This window comes from Peromyscus eremicus, chromosome 7, assembly GCF_949786415.1.
Source record: "Peromyscus eremicus chromosome 7, PerEre_H2_v1, whole genome shotgun sequence".
Lineage (NCBI taxonomy): Eukaryota > Metazoa > Chordata > Mammalia > Rodentia > Cricetidae > Peromyscus > Peromyscus eremicus.
The window spans coordinates 70,003,722-70,023,512 of NC_081422.1; the positions used below are offsets into that span (position 1 = coordinate 70,003,722).

At 42.9% G+C, this 19,791-nt stretch overlaps 1 protein-coding gene across 2 annotated transcripts in view; it reads right to left on the bottom strand.

The window, feature by feature from the left end:
• The window catches only part of Scg3 (secretogranin III), a 40,729-nt gene that overhangs the window by 1,799 nt on the left and 19,139 nt on the right, over positions 1 to 19,791 (bottom strand). Inside the window, exons 9-11 of one of the 2 annotated variants that reach the window (XM_059267014.1) lie at positions 19,427 to 19,495; positions 16,815 to 16,952; positions 6,594 to 6,674 (exon numbers count right to left, since the gene is read on the bottom strand). In XM_059267014.1, the coding sequence (XP_059122997.1) occupies positions 6,594 to 6,674; positions 16,815 to 16,952; positions 19,427 to 19,495 (288 nt within the window). Of the gene's footprint in view, positions 1 to 6,593; positions 6,675 to 16,814; positions 16,953 to 19,411; positions 19,496 to 19,791 lie in introns of both variants that reach the window. The other variant, XM_059267013.1, reaches the window with a different exon arrangement.

Genomic DNA, 19,791 nt, shown 5'->3' on the forward strand with positions numbered 1-19,791 from the left:
TTATTCATTCTCTACTGTCTGTGAATCAATCAACTGTGATAGCCAGTTTCCTGCTCTGGCTGTCTGCTGCCATGCGTCTCTTGCTGTGTGGACCCCTTCTCTGGAGCTGTAAGCCCATATCAACTCCTTCTTCTATTGGCGGCCCTTGGCCATGGCATTTTAACACGGCAACAGAGAGTAAACAATACAAAGAGCTTGTCAGCTTCCTTGTAACCACACAGATTTTTCTTCCCTGGGTTTTAGAATGAGATTCAGGTCACCCAGGCCCCCTGACAAACAGGAAAATGACAGAGGCTAAAGGTCAGAGTTCACCGTTAGTAGTCCTGTCTACACAGCTGCAGTCAAGGCAGGACCCTAGCACCTAGACCTCCACAGGCATCGAGAGTCACCCTGTGCATGAGAGTCACCCTGTGCACGAGAGTCACCCTGTGCACGCCAAGCAGAGCTCATAGGGAAGCTGAGGAGGCAGAGCTCACTATTCACCACATGGTGTCCTTGCTTCTTGGAGGCAAAAGAAAGCAGAGACAATACCCTCATGGCGAAGTTTTCTCACAGTCCCTTCCTTCTTCAAACACAGGGTTCGAGGCTGCACTGGGTGGCTCACTCTGGAATGGGACTGGATGGGAACAGCACAGTGCTGGCTGTGACCAGAAGTCAGATGCAAGTGTGAATCAGAAGTGAACACTCCACATTGGTGTGTCCGCGATTTGCCTGCTTTCGAATGCAGTTTGGTGCATGATGAATTTCTTTGATACTCAGAGGAACATTTGCCAAGCAGTGGTGGCACACGCCTTTAATCCCAGCACTGGGGAGGCAGAGGCAGGCGGATCTCTGAGTTCGAGGCCAGCCTGCTCTAGAGAGGGAGTTCCAGGACAGCCATGGCGACACAGAGAAACCCTGTCTCAATAAACCAAAACAAAGGAACATTTTAATTTTTGAGTATCTGAAGTCCTTGATAGCTTTAGTGATATAGAAAATTTGCATTTTAAAACAGTGTCAGGGTTGATGAAATAAGGTTTGTGTAAATTGTTTTGTATGTGTCCGTATGTATATGCATGCTTGCATGTGTGCGGAAATACCTGTGTGGGTGTGCATATGTGTATGCATGTGGAGGCCAGAGGTTGATGTCGGCTGGCTTCTTTCTGTCTGTCTGTCTTTCAAATGAGCACTTCCTTTGACCTGCTCCTTAATTTGTTTATCACTTATTTATCTATTTTGTGGTAATAGTGATTAAACCTTCTATAGGCCAGGAGGCTAGCACTAAGCTATATCCCCAGCTAGTTTTTTTCTTGTTTTGAGACAGGGTCACATATTGTAGCCAGGACTGGTCTTAAACTCACTATGGAGCCTTATCTGGCCTCGAACTCATGGTGATCCTCCTGCCTCGGACTCTCAGGTGCTGGCATGACGTGTTGTGAGCTGCTGTACCAGACTTAGTGCATCACCTGATTGCATCAGAGGTCACATGGAGTGTGATCTGTACTAACTTTGTGTTTGTTTCATCTATGATGTCCCACAATGGCAAAATCCCGTTAGCACATTTCTCATATTCAGGGTGGCACACCGTTGCTTAGAAGATCTTTTGTGATCTAAATGATTCCAGAGCTTGGGGGCACTGCTCTGCAGCTGTCCTGGCTGAACACCTGGAGTCAGTCTGTACTGCTCACACTCCTCCCAGCCCATGAGCCTCTCTTCTCTCTTCATTTCCTCTGCTTGCTTGTGTTTCTGCCTCATCTTTTCTTGCCTCATGGTTCTGCTTCAGTTCTTGGCCCCCACTTGCTCTCCAGGGCCTTATTTTCAGTCTGTAACCACACTACTGCTGGATGCTTTTCTTTTAAAGACACATTAGCTTCCAGCTTAGGCTCCTGTGGCTAAAACTTACCCTCCACTATGGAGTATACAAGCTCCTTACCTGGCCTGGCTGCCATCACTTCCTATACCTGACTGCTGCCCCTCCCCACAGACACACAGGTTCCTGGGGGAAATAAACAGCTCCAGTTCCCGGAACACACTAATCTCCTTGCACACTTATTAATTGTAGCTATCATTTCTCCCAAAGCAAGAGATTCTACCTTCCTGCAGCCCTTTCCCCAACTGTCTGTGTTGCCAAGACGACCCACCCGACCCTCTCAGCTCAGCTCCTTAGTGCTCCTATGCCTAAGGAGGACAATACTGAGTAGTCCAACCAGGGTCCCAGAATATGGTAAGCTGTGTGTGTGTGTGTGTGTGTGTGTGTGTGTGTGTGTGTGTGTGTGTGTTTGCTGAATCTATTTGTCCTTTACATCTCTGGAACTCTGAACAGGGTCTGGTTTTTAAGTTTGTTTTATGTAAGTGAGGGACTGCCTTTGTGGCTACAGAATATACCCAATATGTGCCCAGAAAATGCTCTAAGAGCCAGGTGAGGTGCCTCACACCTGTCATTCCAGCACTGAGGAGGCTGAGGCAGGAGGATTGCTGTGATTTGGACAACAACCTGGTATATAGAGTGAGACCCTGTCTCATAACAAACAAAAACAAATGACAATGATAATAATAAACCTCGAAGAAAGCTGGGGTAGGTAAGACAGGATAGACAAAATGTCAAAAATCTGATCCTTATTCAAGACGGGTGCTAGAAACATGGGAATATTATATTGTTCACTTTGTCTTTACTTGACATTTTTCATAATAAAATAAAAAAGAAAATGCTTTGAAAATCTGATTAAAAAAAGAAATGAGGTTTCATATTTCAATGAAAACAACAAAAACATACATGATACATACATATCAAACCTACAGCCAACCTTATACTAAATAGAGAAAACCTGAAAACATTTCTTCTAACACTTGTAACACCTATCGTGAGATAGGTGAACACTGTCCACTTTTATTCAGTATAGTGTTTAAAGGCATAGTGAGAGCAATAAATCAGGATAAAGAAAGAAAAGCAACAAAAATAGAAAAGATAGAAGTGAAATTGTCCCCATTTCAGATGACACGGCCGTACATTGAAAAGACCTTAAAGACTCTGCTGTCCCTCTTGGATCTGGTAAACACATTGGCAAAGCAGCGGGGTACAAAATCAACCCGCAGACAGCAGTAGACTTTCTACAAAATAATAACAAACCCACTGAGAAGGGAATGAGAAAAGTACCCCATTCATAACAGCTTCAGAAGACCAACGAACAAAAAAGCCACCAAGCGAGGTGTGGTGGTGCACACCTTCAATCTCAGCACCGTGGGGGCAGAGCAAGCAGATCTTGGTAAGTTCAAGGGCAGCCTGGTCTACATGGGTTTCAGGCCAGCCCTGGATCCTTTACCTAAGGAAGTGAAAGAAATTAGATGGAACGATGTCCCATGCTCATGGACTGGAAGAATTAATATTGTGAAAATGACTATATTACTAAAAGTGGTATACAGATTCAATGTAATCCCTATCGTATTCCAATGACATTCTTCACAGAACTAGAGAAAAAAAATCTTAAACCTCACGTGGAAACTCCAAAGACCCTGAATAACAAGCAGAAAGACCAATGTTGAAAGTGTAAAACCAGACCTCAAATTATACTACAGAGCCATGCTGACACACACAGTGTGGTACCAATAAAAAAGAAAAAAAAAAGAAAAAAAAAAAGAGAAATGTAGACAAATAATAGAATAGGGGACCAGATATAAATCTCATCTAATTTTGACAGGCATTCAAAGCATACATTGGGGAGGAAAACATAATCTCTTCAACAAATAGTGCTGGAAAAAACTGGATTTCCCCAGAAGAATGAAATTGCATGTATACCTCTAACCTTGCACAAAAATCAAAGTGATCAAATAACTTTAAAAAAAAAACTTTGGGGGCTGGAGAGATGGCTCAGTAGTTAAGAGCACTGGCTGCTCTTCAAGAGGTCCTGAGTTCAATTCCCTCTGTTGCCCTCTTCTGGGCTGCAGGCATATATGCAGGCTGAATATTATATACATAATAAATAAATCTTTAAAAAAATACTTTGACTATAACAATTTTATGTGTATAAACAGTGTATGGCTGCTTAGCCTGCATGTAGGTCTGTGCCACTGGAGGTCACTGGCTCTTCTGGATCGGAGTTATAGATAATTGGGAGAAAGCAGGGGATGCTGGGAATTGAACCTGGGTCCTCTGCAAGAGCAGCACGTACTCTTAACTTTAGCCCCAGATCAAAGATCGTGATATAAGACCTAAAGCATTGAAACTGCTAGAGAGAGGCAAAAGCATTTCCAGATATAGGCATGTGCAAGAACTTTCTGGAAGGATTCCAATGCTACAGGAAATACCTCCAGGACATGACAAGTGGGATCACATGGAATCAAAAAGTTATCACTAGAGTGAAGAGGAAGAACGGGAGGAAGTCTTGGTCAACTTTACACCAGACAGGAAGTTAATACCTAGACTATATAAAGAGCTTCCAAAGTTAAACATCAAAAATCCAAATCATGGCAGCTGGAAATGGATCAGTTGGTAAAGTGCTTGCCATGCAAGTGTAGGGACCTGAGTTCAAAGCTCCAGCACCACTGTGAAAAGCTGGGTGTGGTGGAGCACATCTGTACTCCAGTGCTGGGGAGGTAGAGATAGGAAGGTTTTTTTTTTTTTTTTTTTTTTTTTTTTTTTTTTTTTTGAGACAGGGTTTCTCTGTGTAGCTTTGTGCCTTTCCTGGAACTCACTTGGTAGACCAGGCTGGCCTCGAACTCACAGAGATCCGCCTGCCTCTGCCTCCCAAGTCCTGGGATTAAAGTTGTGCATCACCATACCTGGCTAAGACAGGCAGATTCTTGAAGCTCACTGGCCAGCCAGTCTTGCCAATGGCTAGCTTCAGGTCCAGTGAGAGACTCTATCTGAAAAAATGATATAGAGGGCCAGGGAGACGGCTCAGCAGGTAAAGGTGCTTGCTGACAAGCTTGGCGACTTGAATTTGATCACCAGGACTCCGTGGTGGAAGGAGAAAGCTGACTCCTGCAAGTTGTCCTCTGATTTCTAGAGACCTGCCATGGCATGTGTGTACCCCCTCCCCCAATGTAATAAAAACAAAGTGAAAAGCCATTGAGGAAGACACTTGACGCGACCTCTGGCCTCCTACATACGTACACATGTACACCTGTGTACATGCACCCACATACATACACATGTACACCTGTGTACATGCACCCACATACATACACATGTACACCTGTGTACATGCACCCACACAAATCGAAATCATCCAATCAATAAATGGGCAAGTGGACTGACAGGCAGGATTTTTTTTTTGTTGTTGTTTTTGGAAAAAGTGTCCCACTATTTAGCTCTGCTATCCCTGAACTCACTACTTAGACCTGGTTGGACTCGAACTCACAGAGATCCAAACAGGCAGTTTTTGAGAGAAGCACAAATGGCCAATGAATGCTTGACAATACGTTTTACATTCTTAGCTATCTCACCCCACTCAGAGTGGCTAAGAGTGAAAACAACAAATGTTGAGGATGTTAAGGAAGCAGGTCCTTATGGGGACATAAACTGCTGCATCACTACAGAAATCAGTACAGTGCTTTCTCAAAAAAAAAAAAAAAAAAAAAAACCGCAAATAAAGTCCTTTGAATATAAACCCAAGAGTGGTACAGATGGATCATGTGGTGGTCCTAGGTCACAGGGTTATGTGTACACCCATGTTTAGTGCTGCATCATTCATAGCAGCTAAAAAGTATAATCAGTCTAGATGCTCATCAATAGGTGAGTGGATAGAGAAATGTGGTTCATCTACACGACGATGACGACATTTTTTTTTCAGCTGTAAAGAAAAATGGAATTATGAGAATTGCAGGGAAGTGAAGGGAACTGGAGAAAACTATGCTAAGTGAAATAAACCAGACCCAGAAAGATAAGCAGCATGTTTTTCTTGTAGATGCAGATTCTGGATTTTAACTCTTGTATGTATCTTTTGTGTGTGTGTGTGTGTGTGTGTGTGTGTGTGTGTGTGTGTGTGTAAGGGCATAAGACAGGAAACTAGAAAGGAGACCGTGAAAGGTCAAGAAGAGATCTTATGGGAGACAAGGGTAATAAAATATATGCGACAAGGGAGCAGGATTGGAGCTACTGAAGGCGGGGTGGGGGTGGGGGGTGGGAGGTGGGGGGTGGGGGGCCAGCAGGAGGGGGGCAAAGAGCTGGGGGAGGTAGGGAGAAGACCAATAAGAACAAAGTATTAGGAAAATGCCGTAATAAAACCCATTACTCGGGCTTGGTGTGGTGTAGTGTTGCACACTTTTAATCTTAGAACTAGGGATGCAGAGGCAGGTGAAACTCTGTGAGTTTGAAGCCAGCCTGGTCTACATGGAAACTTCCAGGCTAGCCTAGGCTACACAGTGAGACCTTGTCTCAAAAATAAAACAAACAAGCAAACAAAACCAAAAATAAAACAAACAAGCAAACAAAACCATTCTTCTCTATGATAACTTTAAAAAAGCCAAAGAGGAGTGGGGGGCATATCCCCCCGACATCTGAGAGTCTGAGTCTGAGAGGAGACGTTAACTCAGTCAGTTGGACTCCAAGGGTCGCAGTGTGAAAAGCCCCCGGGGAGTGGGTGAGTTTGTGAGGTGCGGCCACAGCAAGCGCCTACCTTCTTTGTTGCCTTTTTTGTTGTGTTTCTTCAACCATTCGATGTTTTTCCTGATGGCTTCCAAATAGGCTTCTGTTTTGCCTGGAAAAGGCAAGAGAGTCAGATCAAACATAAATCGCCACCATACCTCTTCTTCAAAGCCACAGCCATGTTCAAAACCATAAATACTGAACTTGGAGAGCAACTGGTAGGTGGACTAACAGCTGAGTAGCGTTTATGGTTCTATACATGTGTGCACACACGTGCTCATGTGTAGGGAGGTTTTTTTTTCTTTTCTTTTCTTTTCTTTTTCTTTCTTTCTTTCTTTTTTTTTTTTTTTGAGACAAAGTTTCTTTGTATAACAGCCTTGACTGTCCTGGAACTCACTCTGTAGACCAGGCTGGCCTCAAACACACAGAGATCCACCTGCCTCTGCCTCCTGAGTGTTGGGATTAAAGGCGTGTGCCACCACTGCCCAGTGTCTAGGGAGTTTTCAAAGAGAACACTTGTGGGTAAGATTCCAGACACAGACCATGTTGGTAAGTATCAAGGATAGTTAGTTATACTGCACACAAATTTAGTTTGATGTCTGCTTAGGTTTTTTTAAAAAATGATTTTTTTTATTTTTAATTGTGTGCATTTGTGTGTGTGTGTGTGTGTGTGTGTGTGTGTGTGTGTGTGTGTGTGTATGCATGTGTGAATTCAAGTGTCCATGGAGTCCAGAAGAAGGCATCAGATTCTCTGAGGGTGGACTTACAGGCAGTTCTGAGCCATCTGATATGAGTGCTGGGAACTGAACTCAGGTTCTCTGCAAGAACACTGTGTGCTCTTAACTGCTGGCCACCTCTCCAGCCTCTGCATAGACATTTCCATTCCATTTACCAGATCGATGGACCCCCATGATGCTTAGACTGGGCAATTTCAGGTTAGGGGTGGTGCTTCCAAGGAGCAGTCTCAAGTCAAGGAATGAGTTAGACTGGCAGATATTTACCACCTCCATCTGTTGAAGGTCCCAAATCTCTGGCTGTAGTAAGTATCTCTTATGACTTTAAGCCCAGTTTTGAGAGGGTCTAAGTCAACACTCAGGTGGGAAGGTGGGACCAGGCCTTTGGTTCTGTCAGGATGGTGAACTTCTGAACCAGCTCTAATAAAGCTCCTTCAGATATACTGATATATGAATATAAAACTATATATACAACTCTTGGTTGAGTTTCTCAGCATAACTGAGCCCTGGGATACCGGGTATTCCAGGATACCATTGGCGTCGGTGTCTGGAAGTAGGTATTATTACCTTAAGAATGAGGAATCTGAGTATTTTGGCTAAGGCCAAGAAATAATAGCATTGGAATTTGGGTGGTGACCCACTTGGTTTCTCATATGTGCATCATCTGAAAGACCAGATCCCACCTCCAGACACAGAGAGTGATAGAGCTCGTCCTACACGGAAGAAGTCAATCATCTCTAACCAGATGAATTCTCCATGTTCAAAGTGTATACAGCAAGACACCAGGTAGCTCCTCCCCGTTTCATCTAACAGTAGAGGCCTTCAAAGTCCAGAGCCTCTGTGGAACAGGCCCAGGCTGCCCAATGGCAGTGTGGCAGTGACATCAATCTGAGGCCACTTTGAGCCCTGATGCCACTCGTGACTGCCTAGAGCTCTGTCTGGTCGAGCTGGGCTGTGCACTTACCAAGTGCCGCGGTCTATTCTTTCTGCTCCAGAATGTATTCTCATCTACTCTACTCGCTCAACAACTTTTTGAGGCAACCCTATTGTCATCCCTTATCTCACAGATGAAGAAGCTGGGCACAGAGAGAGCAAAGCAATATCACATATACACATCCAGTTAGTCGCAGAGCCAGGACTGAGCTTGAGGAATGTGACAACAGTCTCTGTGCAGTGTATCACTGCCCTTAGATCTGCCAGGGTTCTAGTTTCCACAGCCGCCTTTAAGAGGGCTCTCTGGACAGCTCTCTTCCTGGCTCAAAGCCCTTGCAGACTTCATCATTATGACCTCATGCTATCAGGTTCCCAACGAAGTGCTGAGAAACTTCGATGGAAAGAGGATAAATGGCCAATCAAAGTGATTTGCCATAATTTTCGGCCCTATTCACTGTCTTCGCCTGTGAGGAGTGGCTTTGGTTTCAGTGGCTTGTTTTCATGGATGTCAGAGGATGGGGCTGGCAAAATGGCTCAGTGGGTTATCAGCACTTGCTTCAGAAATCTGATGACCCAAGTTTGATACCAAGAACCCATGTGAAGGAGAGAACTGGTGCTTGAGAATTGTTCTCTGATTTCCACACACATGCCCACACCCCCTCTCATAAATAATAACACATTTAAACAAATAAAAAGAACCAGAACATGTACAAAACAATGTCCCTGGTTCGTGTTAATAATTCAGTATAAGCAACATGTATTTTGTCACTGTTTGTTACTTGCTGGTGAATTGACCAACAAGATTTGGTAAATTTGCTTATTAATTTATTTGAGACAAGGTCTCTCCATGATTCCTGATTGGTCTGGAACTTTCTACATAGACCAGGCTGGTCTCCAACTTGTGATACCCTCTTGCCTCTGCCTTCTGAGTATTGGGAGGAGTATGGTGGGAGCCACCATGTCTCCTTCCAGATTTAGTAATACAGTGATTTCTATTTCAAAATAATTTAGTTAGATGAGGCATTTTGAAGAAGAAAATAAATCTTACTGAAGTTTAGAGTACTTCAGACTTAATTTTTCTTATAAAGAGTTTAAATCAAGTTAGTGATCTTCATATGATTTATTTTAATAAATAGATAACAATTTATCATTAGCATATTAGATAATTAGGGTTTCTGAAACTTTTGAGTATATCTTAATAAATTCTTTAAATAATTTTTAAAAATAATTCGAAGCATTCTTTTGAAAATCTATTCTTTGATATCATATTACAATGTGGAAATCTTATGTGAGAAAAAGAAAATCAGTGCTTCCTCATTATTTAAATACTACATTAAAAGTGTTGAATTAAGAAGGTTAATTTTGAGGACCTGAAAATAGAATGTAGTTCAGTTCAGAGTGTTTGCCTAGCATGGACAAAGCTCCAGGTTCTATCCCCAGCAACACACAAACCAGGCTTGGTAATTCATGCCTGTAATCTCAGCACTTGGGAGGTAGAGGCAGGAGGGTCTGGAGTTCAAGGTCATCCTCAGCTACCTAGGATGTTCAAAAGCAGCCTGAAAAACTTAAGCCTGGAGGGGGTAGAGGCTCACATTTTTTTTTTTTTTTTTTTTTTTTGGTTTTTCGAGACAGGGTTTCTCTGTAGTTTTGCCCTTTTCCTGGAACTCACTTTGTAGACCAGGCTGGCCTCGAACTCACAGAGATCCGCCTGCCTCTGCCTCCCGAGTGCTGGGATTAAAGGCGTGTGCCACCACTGTCTGGCGATTTATTTTTTATTTTATGTGTATGAGTGTTTTTTTTTTTTTCTTCTGCATGTATGTAAGTGCACTGTGGGCCTGGTGCCCCTGGAGGCTAGAGAGGGTGTGGGATTCATTAGAATTGGAGTTACATGATGGCTATGAACTGCCATGTGGGGTCTGGGAATGGAACCTGGGTATTTGGGAAGAGCAGCCAGTGCCCTTCACGACTGAGCCCCCAGCCTCTCTTTATTCACCTATAATAACAGGGCAGCTCTCAACTGATAGAAAATAAAACGACAGGTCAGCCTTTGGCCTCCTGGTTCCTCAGGCATAGTCACGGTATCCTCAGTGGGTTTAAGTCTTTGCTGCCCACTGACGAACCCTGAAAATGAACACATATCTAGGGGTAAGCAAGCATCAGCCTTTTTAACAAATAAACCTGAGGTGATTCTAATGTGTGGCAAAGTCTGGCAGCCAATGCCATTGGTACTGAGCCCTCCACACATTTACTGGGGCATGGGTAAAAGCGGAAATGAAGTCAGGTGTCCTCTGATCTCGGAGAGGAGCAGCTGGCTTTTATTTACATGTTCTCTTCTCTGAGCTCTAAAGTAAATCTTTTATTTATGCAGTGTGCACTGAAAGCCCATGAGAGTCCACTTAGGAACGTTGGGCTATTTTTTTTTTTTCCAATTTGTTTCAGCAGTCTTTGGAAAAAAATAGCTCATGGCTGAGGTAATATGGCATGAGCCTTAAAACACGTGCTGAAGTAGGTGGACGAGAGCCAGAGTCAAGACGCAGGCCTGCCTCTCTGGCTGTTCTGGTCCTCAGCGCTTGAAGAGAAATACCCCTTCTTACACATGGCTTTGTTGGCCCTGATACACTATCCTGACCTCTTCCTGCCCAGGACAAAAGCGTAGAAATCCATATGGTTAATCTACTGAGTACAGCAGACCCTACAGACATTAGAGCTCCAAGAACATTTACAACACAAACAACAATAGAAAGACGCCCCTCCCTCCCCCCCAAAAAAGTGGGCCAGCAAATAAATGAACTTGCTGCCAAGTCTAATGACCCGAGTTCAATTCCCCAGATCCACACGGTGCAAAGAGAGAACTGACTCCTGAAAACTGTCCTTTGACCTCTGTGTGCCTGCTCGGGTGTGTGCTCCCCCCCATCAAATAAAAAAAATCAGCGACAAAAAGAAACCAAGTGTTAATAAAGACTTGTTTTATGTAATGCTTAAAACCATGTCAATATTACATGACTATGGTTTTGGATTGCACATCGGGCACGAACAGCCGAAAGGGTCACAGAGCCACTCCGTGAGAATGTGACTCAGTTGGTTGAGTTTGTGCCTAGGAGGCGTGAAGCCGGGGTTTGATGCCTAGCACCACATACATGGAAATGGTGATGCATTGCTGTATTCCCAGCACTCAGGAGTTCAAGGTCATCCTCAGCTAGGGAGTCTGAGGCCAGCTAGGGTTATGTGAGACATTATCTTGAGAAAAGAAGGAGGAATAAAGAGTGAAGAAGAAAGAAGAAGGGGGAGAAGGAAGAAGAACATTACTTCTCCACAGGGATAATATTTTGAATGCCCACAAGATGATGTTATAAACACTGGAAGGCCTGGGTTAGGAGTCAGGGGTCATGGGTTCAAGGCCCAGTTTTACTACTCTCTGGGCATGAGCACTTATATTAATCAATTCATTTCTTGCATGTTGCTTTACTGGTTTGTTAATTGGGGGTGGGTTCTGGAAGGCAATTTATGGTTTTACATAGGAGGAGACACTTCCTTTGATGTCCTTCGGAAACGTGGGTTGATACAAGCCTCCCAGGTTTGTCTGAGCTCCCATCTCACTTGCTGGCTCAGAGGAGAAGACCAGACTCTCTGTTTTGCACATGTCTAACAGAGTGATTTGGGACCTGAATGGAGGCATGTTCTTACGTTGCTTAAGAAAGAGGATTCACATCAGTTGTCAGTTAATGAATTAAGTATCTGACTCTTCTGGCTTCTATAAAAAAGGGAAGGGAATGAGAAGACATTTAGGTGAAAATCACTTCAGAGGCCACCTTTTCCAGCTTAATTCCATTATCTGGTTAGCAACATGACAAATGGTAGTGCTGGAATGAGCCTATGGTGCTACAATGCTTAGCTCATCCCTTGGATGAGTTTTCAAAGGATTTTCAAGGGCCAGAGAGGTTTCCCAGTGGTTGAGAGCACTGGTTGCTCTTCCAGAGGACTCAGGTTCCATTGCCAGCACCCAGGTGGTGATTCACAACCACCTCTGACCTCTATGGGCACTGCACACACACACATACACACACACACACACACACACACACACACACACACACACACACACACAAGCAAAACACCCTGTTATTTTATAAAAAATAAACTAATTCATTAAAAAAATACTTTCAGTGACTCACACATCGAAAGTGAGTAAGTACACATCCAGCTGGCAGAAGGGTAACACTTAGATAATGGAACATTTTAAACTGCATTCCTTTGGTCTTTAGAGAAAAATTAAGCAACTCTCTGGATATGGTTAGAATTAGAATAAAATTTTCATTATTGGCATATTCCTAAATTTAGGAATAACTATTGAATCATACTTTACCAATCAAAAATCATTATGTGAAAAAATATCGTTAATCTGTGCCAGGTGTGGTGACTCAAATTTGTGTTCTCAACATTGGGGAGGTAGAGACAGGAGGGTTAGGACTTCAAGGTCAGCTTTGGTTACATAGTAAATTCAAGTTCAGTCTGGACTTGCTGAGACCCTGTCTTAAAAAGCCAAAATAAATAAATACAAAATAAATAAATAAATAAATAAATAAATAAATAAATAAATAAGAAAATATGAGTCCTCGTAGAAAGCAATAGTTTTAACAGTCTAAATTATATTCAAAAGTAAAATGAATTATTTTTCATTCATTGATAAATAAAATGTGTTATTTTTTTGTGGTAAAAATTCAATTTTACTTAAAGTTTTAATTTTTGTTTATGTATGTCTGTGTGAAGGTATATCACAAGTGTGCTTGTGCCTGAGGAGCTCAGAAGAAGGCATTGGATCATCTGGAGCTGTAGTTATGGGTGGTGGTGAACCACTGATGTGGGTGCTGGGAACCAGACCCTGGTCCTCTGCAAGAGCAGCCAGTGCTCTTCACTACAGAGCCGGCTCTGCAGTCACTATACTGGATTTTCATGAAACTAAATGCATGTAGATATATTTTGTAAAGTGAAGTGATAAAAACCTAGGATATTGCCGGGCGGTGGTGGCGCATGCCTTTAATCCCAGCACTCGGGAGGCAGAGGCAGGCAGATCTCTGTGAGTTCGAGGCCAGCCTGGACTACCAAGTGAGTCCCAGGAAAGGCGCAAAGCTACACAGAGAAACCCTGTCTCGAAAAACCAAAAAAAAAAAAAAAAAACCTAGGATATTGTTGTTGTTACTATTAGTCCTATATATATTGCTCAGAGGTCCACAGTCTGCTTGGCATGGTTAAGAAACATTTACTGTGATTACATGGGACCATCACCTCATACTCCCAAACCAAAAGAGACTATCCGCAAACATTCTTGCCAGTGTGTCCTCCTTACAATTATTTCCTTTAGCTGGGCCATTACCTTAGTCTATGTTCTACTCTGCAGTGCCTCCAATGTTGTCTCCTGAGAAAAGCCTGTGCTCCACACGCCTGCTCACCAAAAAGTAGGATGTATGTGCATGTGTATGGCTTGTGCTTGCCTATGTAGAGGGGGGAAACTATCTCTGCCAGGCGTGGTGGCTCAGGTCTTTAGTCCCAACACACAGAAGACTGACCCAAGAGGACTGTTACAAATACAAGGCCAGACTGGGCTACAGAGTGAGTTCCAAGCCAACCAGGGTTAAAGACCTTATATTTAAAGAAAGAAAGAAAAAGAAAAAAGAGAGAAAGAAAAAGAAGTAGCAACCCATCAGTCTTGTCTTCAACCACATCCAGGCATGTACTTTTGCATACAGCCAGTGGGTGTTCCTCACTGGATTTTATAACAGAAGCCAAATAACCATTGAAAAACAGCGCAAACAAGCAATTGTAAGACAAAGGTGAACGTTGGTCCTTAACTCGTTGTTTAATTTGGTGTTTTCTAAGCTATGCTGGACTTGTTTGTTCTTACCCTAGAGTAATGTAGTCAAGGGTTGTGTGGAGCAGGAAGCTAATTTAAACCCTAAATTTCTACCACCTTCCTAAAGACCCAGGAGAGTGAATATGAAGAGTAACACTAGATGGATGGAGTTTTACTCTCTTCTCCCTGCATCACTATCAGATGGAAAGCCCACAAAGGATGAGATCTCTCACCAGCACCAGTCTGAAGATGCTCTGCTACAGAGCAGGTTCCCAGGGCGGCACCATAGCGGGCTGTGGAAACTTTAAGAGGTGGTTGTGGTGGTGGTGGGGGGCACACTCAATGGGGAGGGTGGGACTCCAGCCTCTACCTTGTTCTTCCCCCTTGAAGTGAGTGATTTTGCTCTGCCAGTGCCCTCCTACAATGTCCCACCTACCACAGGCCCAAAGCAACGAGACCCACAGATGATGGACTGGATCCTTTCAAACTGTGAGCCAAAAACCAACCCTTCTCTTTATGAGTCTCAGCTGTTTTATTATGATGAGAGAAAGGTGACTAACACGCACTCCCATTCTACATAGTCAGTACCATCACTTCCTTCATGCTCCGTTATTCACAGTGTTTTCTTTACAAATAGGAAAGCAGAGATATGTTACACCCATGCCTGGGGATGCTTGCACCGCAATACAGGGTGTCATCCTCAGCACCCAAACAGGTTAAAGGACTTACTGTGTGATTGCTGTGCTCCTAGGGAATATGACTTTTGCACATGAAGAAATAAGAGAAGGAAAGAAGGGAGGGAGGGAGGAAATGGAATTCCTTGAGGGAACTGGTCTCAAGTCTTGTGAAAAGAAAATCTGGAGTGGCTCTAGGATGTCTTGTTAGCAGATAGCAAAGATGGGGGGCTGAAAAGATAACCGTGGAATAATAAGGGGTTCCGACAGCCACACTGTGCCAATTTTCCCATAAAATTGTCATCACTAATGGACAAGAATGGAAGGACAATAGAAAACTGTAATAGCCAGGCATGGTGGCACATGCCTTTAATCTCAGCACTGGAGAGGTAGAGACAGGTGGATCTTTGCGAGTTTGAGGGCAGCCTGGTCTGAGCAGTGAGTTCCAGGCCAGCTAAGGTTACATAGTTAGATTCTGTCTCAAAAAACTTGAAAACATGTTAGCAAACCCAGGGCCAATGAGATGGCTCAGTAGGTAAAGGGCACTTCTGTCAAGCCTATGAGTTCCATCCTTGGATGTCACATGGTAGGAGGAGAGACCAAGCTGTCCTCTGGCTACCCATGTGTGCTGTAATGTGCATATGTGCTCATGAGTGTTAGAGTTCCTGTGTGCACACACAATAAATAAATAGGTAAATATATAAATAAATGTAAAAAATGTTAAAGAGTTATGGCTTAAGCATGAGGGGTCAGGTAATCATATTACCTCATAGTATAGGAAGGAGAAGCAAAGCCCATCCACTCATTACCATGGAAAGTTACACAAAGCCAATGTAGAGTCCAGTGCTGTGTTCTCAGATGACTACTTAGCTGAGTGCCAATTCCCCTCCTCCAGGAGAGAGAACTGACCCACTTCCACCCTCCTCTCTTCCCAAGGAATAAAATGCCCAAATGAACCTACTAACGAGACACTGGTAAGAACTAGCGGGCTCCAATTATATCAAAGAGGTCAACATTTCCTAAGGATAGAAGGTAAAGCAGGAGCCAACATCTCTGTGCAGCTTCTGATAAAGATGCAATGTTTCAAAAGAGGGGTCTTGACGCACGGGGATATAATTTTTCTATGAAGTAACAATGAAACTTGTAATAAAAGGGGTTCAAACCATGAGTATACCACAGGATCCACATCCTGCCCCAACCAAAAGATTTAACAATTTAGAATTTAAAGCTCCATCAAGTCATTTTCCTGGAGGGTGGGTGGTTTCTGGGAAAGCTTGGAAAATTCTAAGAAGATGTGAATTTTGTAGGCCATGAATACATTTATTTTTATAAGGCAAATCGATGCATTGAATTTATGATTTTTATCAAGTTCTTAAAGGTATTTCCATGCCGCATCACTTCTTGAGTAAGTAAGGAGTTTGCTTTGTTAAACCTGTACACTTGAACAACCTGCCTGAGTAAGTTGTATTGTGATTATTTTGAAAACCATTAAACAACTTGAAGAAATATTGCTCATGCCCGTAATTCTAGTGCACAGGAGGCTGAGGCAGGAGGGTTGCCATAAGTTTGAGGCCAGCCTGGGTTACATAGAGTTCTAGATCAGTCTGGACTAACGTGTCTCAAAACACTAAGCCAAACCAACTAAACAAAATGTGGAACTGTAAGCCCAATAAATCCTTTCTTCTCTAGATAAATAAATAAATATTGCTCAATAAATTAGGATTATAAACTGAACATTAAAACAAATATATAAATGACTGCAGATATTCCCTCAACCATGAATATCCCTTCCCAAGCACAACTAAAGAATGAAACCAACTTGTCATCCCAGAAGACTGAAGACCATAAAAACACACTGTTATTTAAGCAAAGGTGCCACATGCTGATCTTAACTATGCAGACTGCACTGTGTGGGCTTGATGTTGGATCACCCTGCACCGTGAATCTTAACTGTGCAGATCGTGCTGTGGGGAAAGGGGCTTTGTTTTGGACCGCCCTACTTGAGTGTTGAAACCTTCTACCTCCCCAACTTCATCACCAACCCAGAGCTGTTAGATCCAGACCTTTGGCTCCATCTGGCTTTCCTCCTACGTTGGAGTTATCATCCTTCGTAGAATCCTTCAGGGTTCCATATTCCTTTTCCATCTTGGCGGCTTCTTCCTTGGTGCTGTCTGTTTCTTCGTGACTCTTCTCTGATGGCACTGTGATCAGATAGTGCACTGTGGTTATAACACCATTTCCTACCTTCCTTAATTCTCAATACAGAACAAACTTTATTGAAAAGATACAGTTTGAGGTCACACTATAGTTTTTGAACTGAAAGGGATCTCAGTGGTTATCTAATCCAACCCTCTACCTTCATTTCACAGAAGAGGAAACAGAGGCCCCAAGAAGAAAGAGATGCTTATGGTCGCCGGTGCCCCCCGCCCCCCGAATTAATAAGAAGCTGGGCCCAGACTCCCAGCACTCCAAATTCTTCATGGGTACTCTTCCTTCGACCACATTGTCATTAGAGAGCAACTGTTTGTCTTGCTTTGTTATTAACATATTAGAGATTGGCTTTTTTCACTATATTATCCTTGAATTACTAGCTCAAGCAATCCTCCTGCCTCAGCCTTCAGAGTAGCTGGCATGTACAATCAAAACTGAATATTTGTCTTACTTCCCTTCCTCCTTCCTTCCCTCCCTCTCCAAGGAGAGCCTAGGCTGGTGATCAAACCCAGAGCCTCATGTATGCTAGGCAAGTGATCTACCACTGAGTTATACCCTCAGCTGTTGTAGAATATTATTTTAAGATGTGTTACATTTATTTATGCTGTGGAACATTTGCTTAATGATGCAATGATGTGTTGCATTCTTTTATGTTGCATTTGTTTAACTCTGTGAAGCTGTGTTACTTTGACTGTCTAAAACACCTGATTGGTCTAATAAAGAGTTGAATGGCCAATAGCTTGGCAGGAAAGGATAGGCAGGTCTAGCAGGCAAAGAGAATAAATAGGAAGAGAAATCTGGCAAGAAAGATTGAGGAGCAAGAGAAGGAGGAAGACTCCAAAGGCCAGCCCCCCCCCCCCAGCTATATAGGAAGCCACAGAGAAAGAAGTAAAGAAAGATATACAGAAATAGAGAAAGGTAAAAACCTAGAGGCAAAAGGTAGATGGGATAATTTAAGAAAAGCTGGCTAGAAACAAGTCAAGGTAGGGCTGAGCATTTATAAGAAATAATAAGCTTCTGTGTGTGATTTATTTGGGAGCTGGGTGGTGGGCCCCCAAAAGAGCAAAAGAGTAAAGACAACCAACTACATTCAGCCCTATTTATCTTAATTTAGTTAGTGTTGACAACTTGGGATGTGCTATATAGGTCTTGGTTACAAATAAGAATATATATATATATATATATATATATATATTGAGATAAGTTCTCATGTAGCCTAGTTTGGCTTTGAACTACCAATCCTCTTGCTGCCACCTTCTGACCTCTTGAGTTCCTGGCACTGGAGAGGCAACTACAGGGGGATTTCTGGACTTGCTGGCCAGTTAATGTAGCCAAATGTATGAGCTCCAGGTTCAGTTAATGATTGTATCTCAAAAAACAAGGAGGGAAGCAGTAAGGATGCCACTTGATGTTGACGTCTGATCTGTACACACACACATGCACACTCACGCACACTCATATACATAAGACAAATAAATACAAAAGAAAAAACCTGTTTAAAGGCTAAACATGGAGCTATGTGATAGAATGCCCACCAGCAAGCATAAAGGTCTGCCTTTGAGCCCTAGCATTAAAACTAGATTAAAAAAACAAAACAAAACAAAAAACCAAAAACAAAAACAAAAAAAACTGCATGAAAGTATCACTCTGAAGGGCACACTACAGCATCACCAACATGTGTGTAATTTCTGTGCTGGGGGCAGAATGGTTAAAACATACGAATCCACAGCCGGCAATCTTTTCTCTTTTTGTTCCTCCCTCCCTCGGGAGGAAGATTCTTCACACAGCTCAGCTCTGTGCTGTTTGCTGGGCAGAGCAGGCCTGTGAGTGGAAGAGAAACGCTGGAAAGGGGCACATTGTGGAGGAGCGCAGAGCATCCCAGAGGGATAATCCGGAGGAGAGAGAGGAGATGTGGGGGCAGTGGGGGATGACAGATGGCCTGGGATGGTGGTCGCTAAGAAAGCGACCCGAATGGAGGCTTTATGGAGGATTTGCTCTGTTTAGTGACCAGCCACCCCCAAGGAGTCTTTGTTACAAATCCACGTTATTTCCTAGTGCAGCGCCAGAGGTATGGCTTTGTGGTAGAATGCTGCCTTCCCCACCGAGGCTCTGTGTTCAATTCCCAGCCTAGCAAAAAAAAAAAAAAAAAAAAAAACAAAAAAAAAACAAAAACAAAAACAAAAAAAACAAAACAACAACAACAAAGAACACCCCAACACAAAAGAACTTTTCCATGCTTGTGGCAATATGAATTCTCTGCCAGGATGGGCTATAAAGTAGCCAAAGTTACATGGGGTTATTCCTATGGTTGAATTTGAGGATTTTAAAATGTTATAAAATCTGTCATGCTTTATTAATGTTTACTGAGGCTCATTATTTACCACTAAAACCAGTTATTCTTTTTAACGGCTAGGAAAAATAAAACCTACCCCAGTTAAGGAAATCCTACCTGGGTAGAGCTTGCCTTTGCTGTCAGTAGTATTTTTCTCTAGCTTGTTCTTGGTCTGCAGAGCAATTGTTTCATCCAAGTTTTCTAGGAAGAAGAGGAGCAGAAATATGCTTTAATTTCCTGAGAAACGAATATTAAAGTTCACACCCACAAGTGTGCCTCACCACTCCTGTCTTAGATTTTATTTATTTATTCATTTTTATTTTTCATTTCCTTCAAAGCCGAGTCCCATTCTACCCTAGGCTGACCTGACATTTTCCCTGCAGCCAAGGTTGGTTTCCAACTCCTTTTTAATCCTCCTAACCCTAGCTTCCCTAGTGCTGGGATTATTACAGGCTTGGGCCACCGTGCCTGGCCAACTGGCTTAGCTAATAAGCACT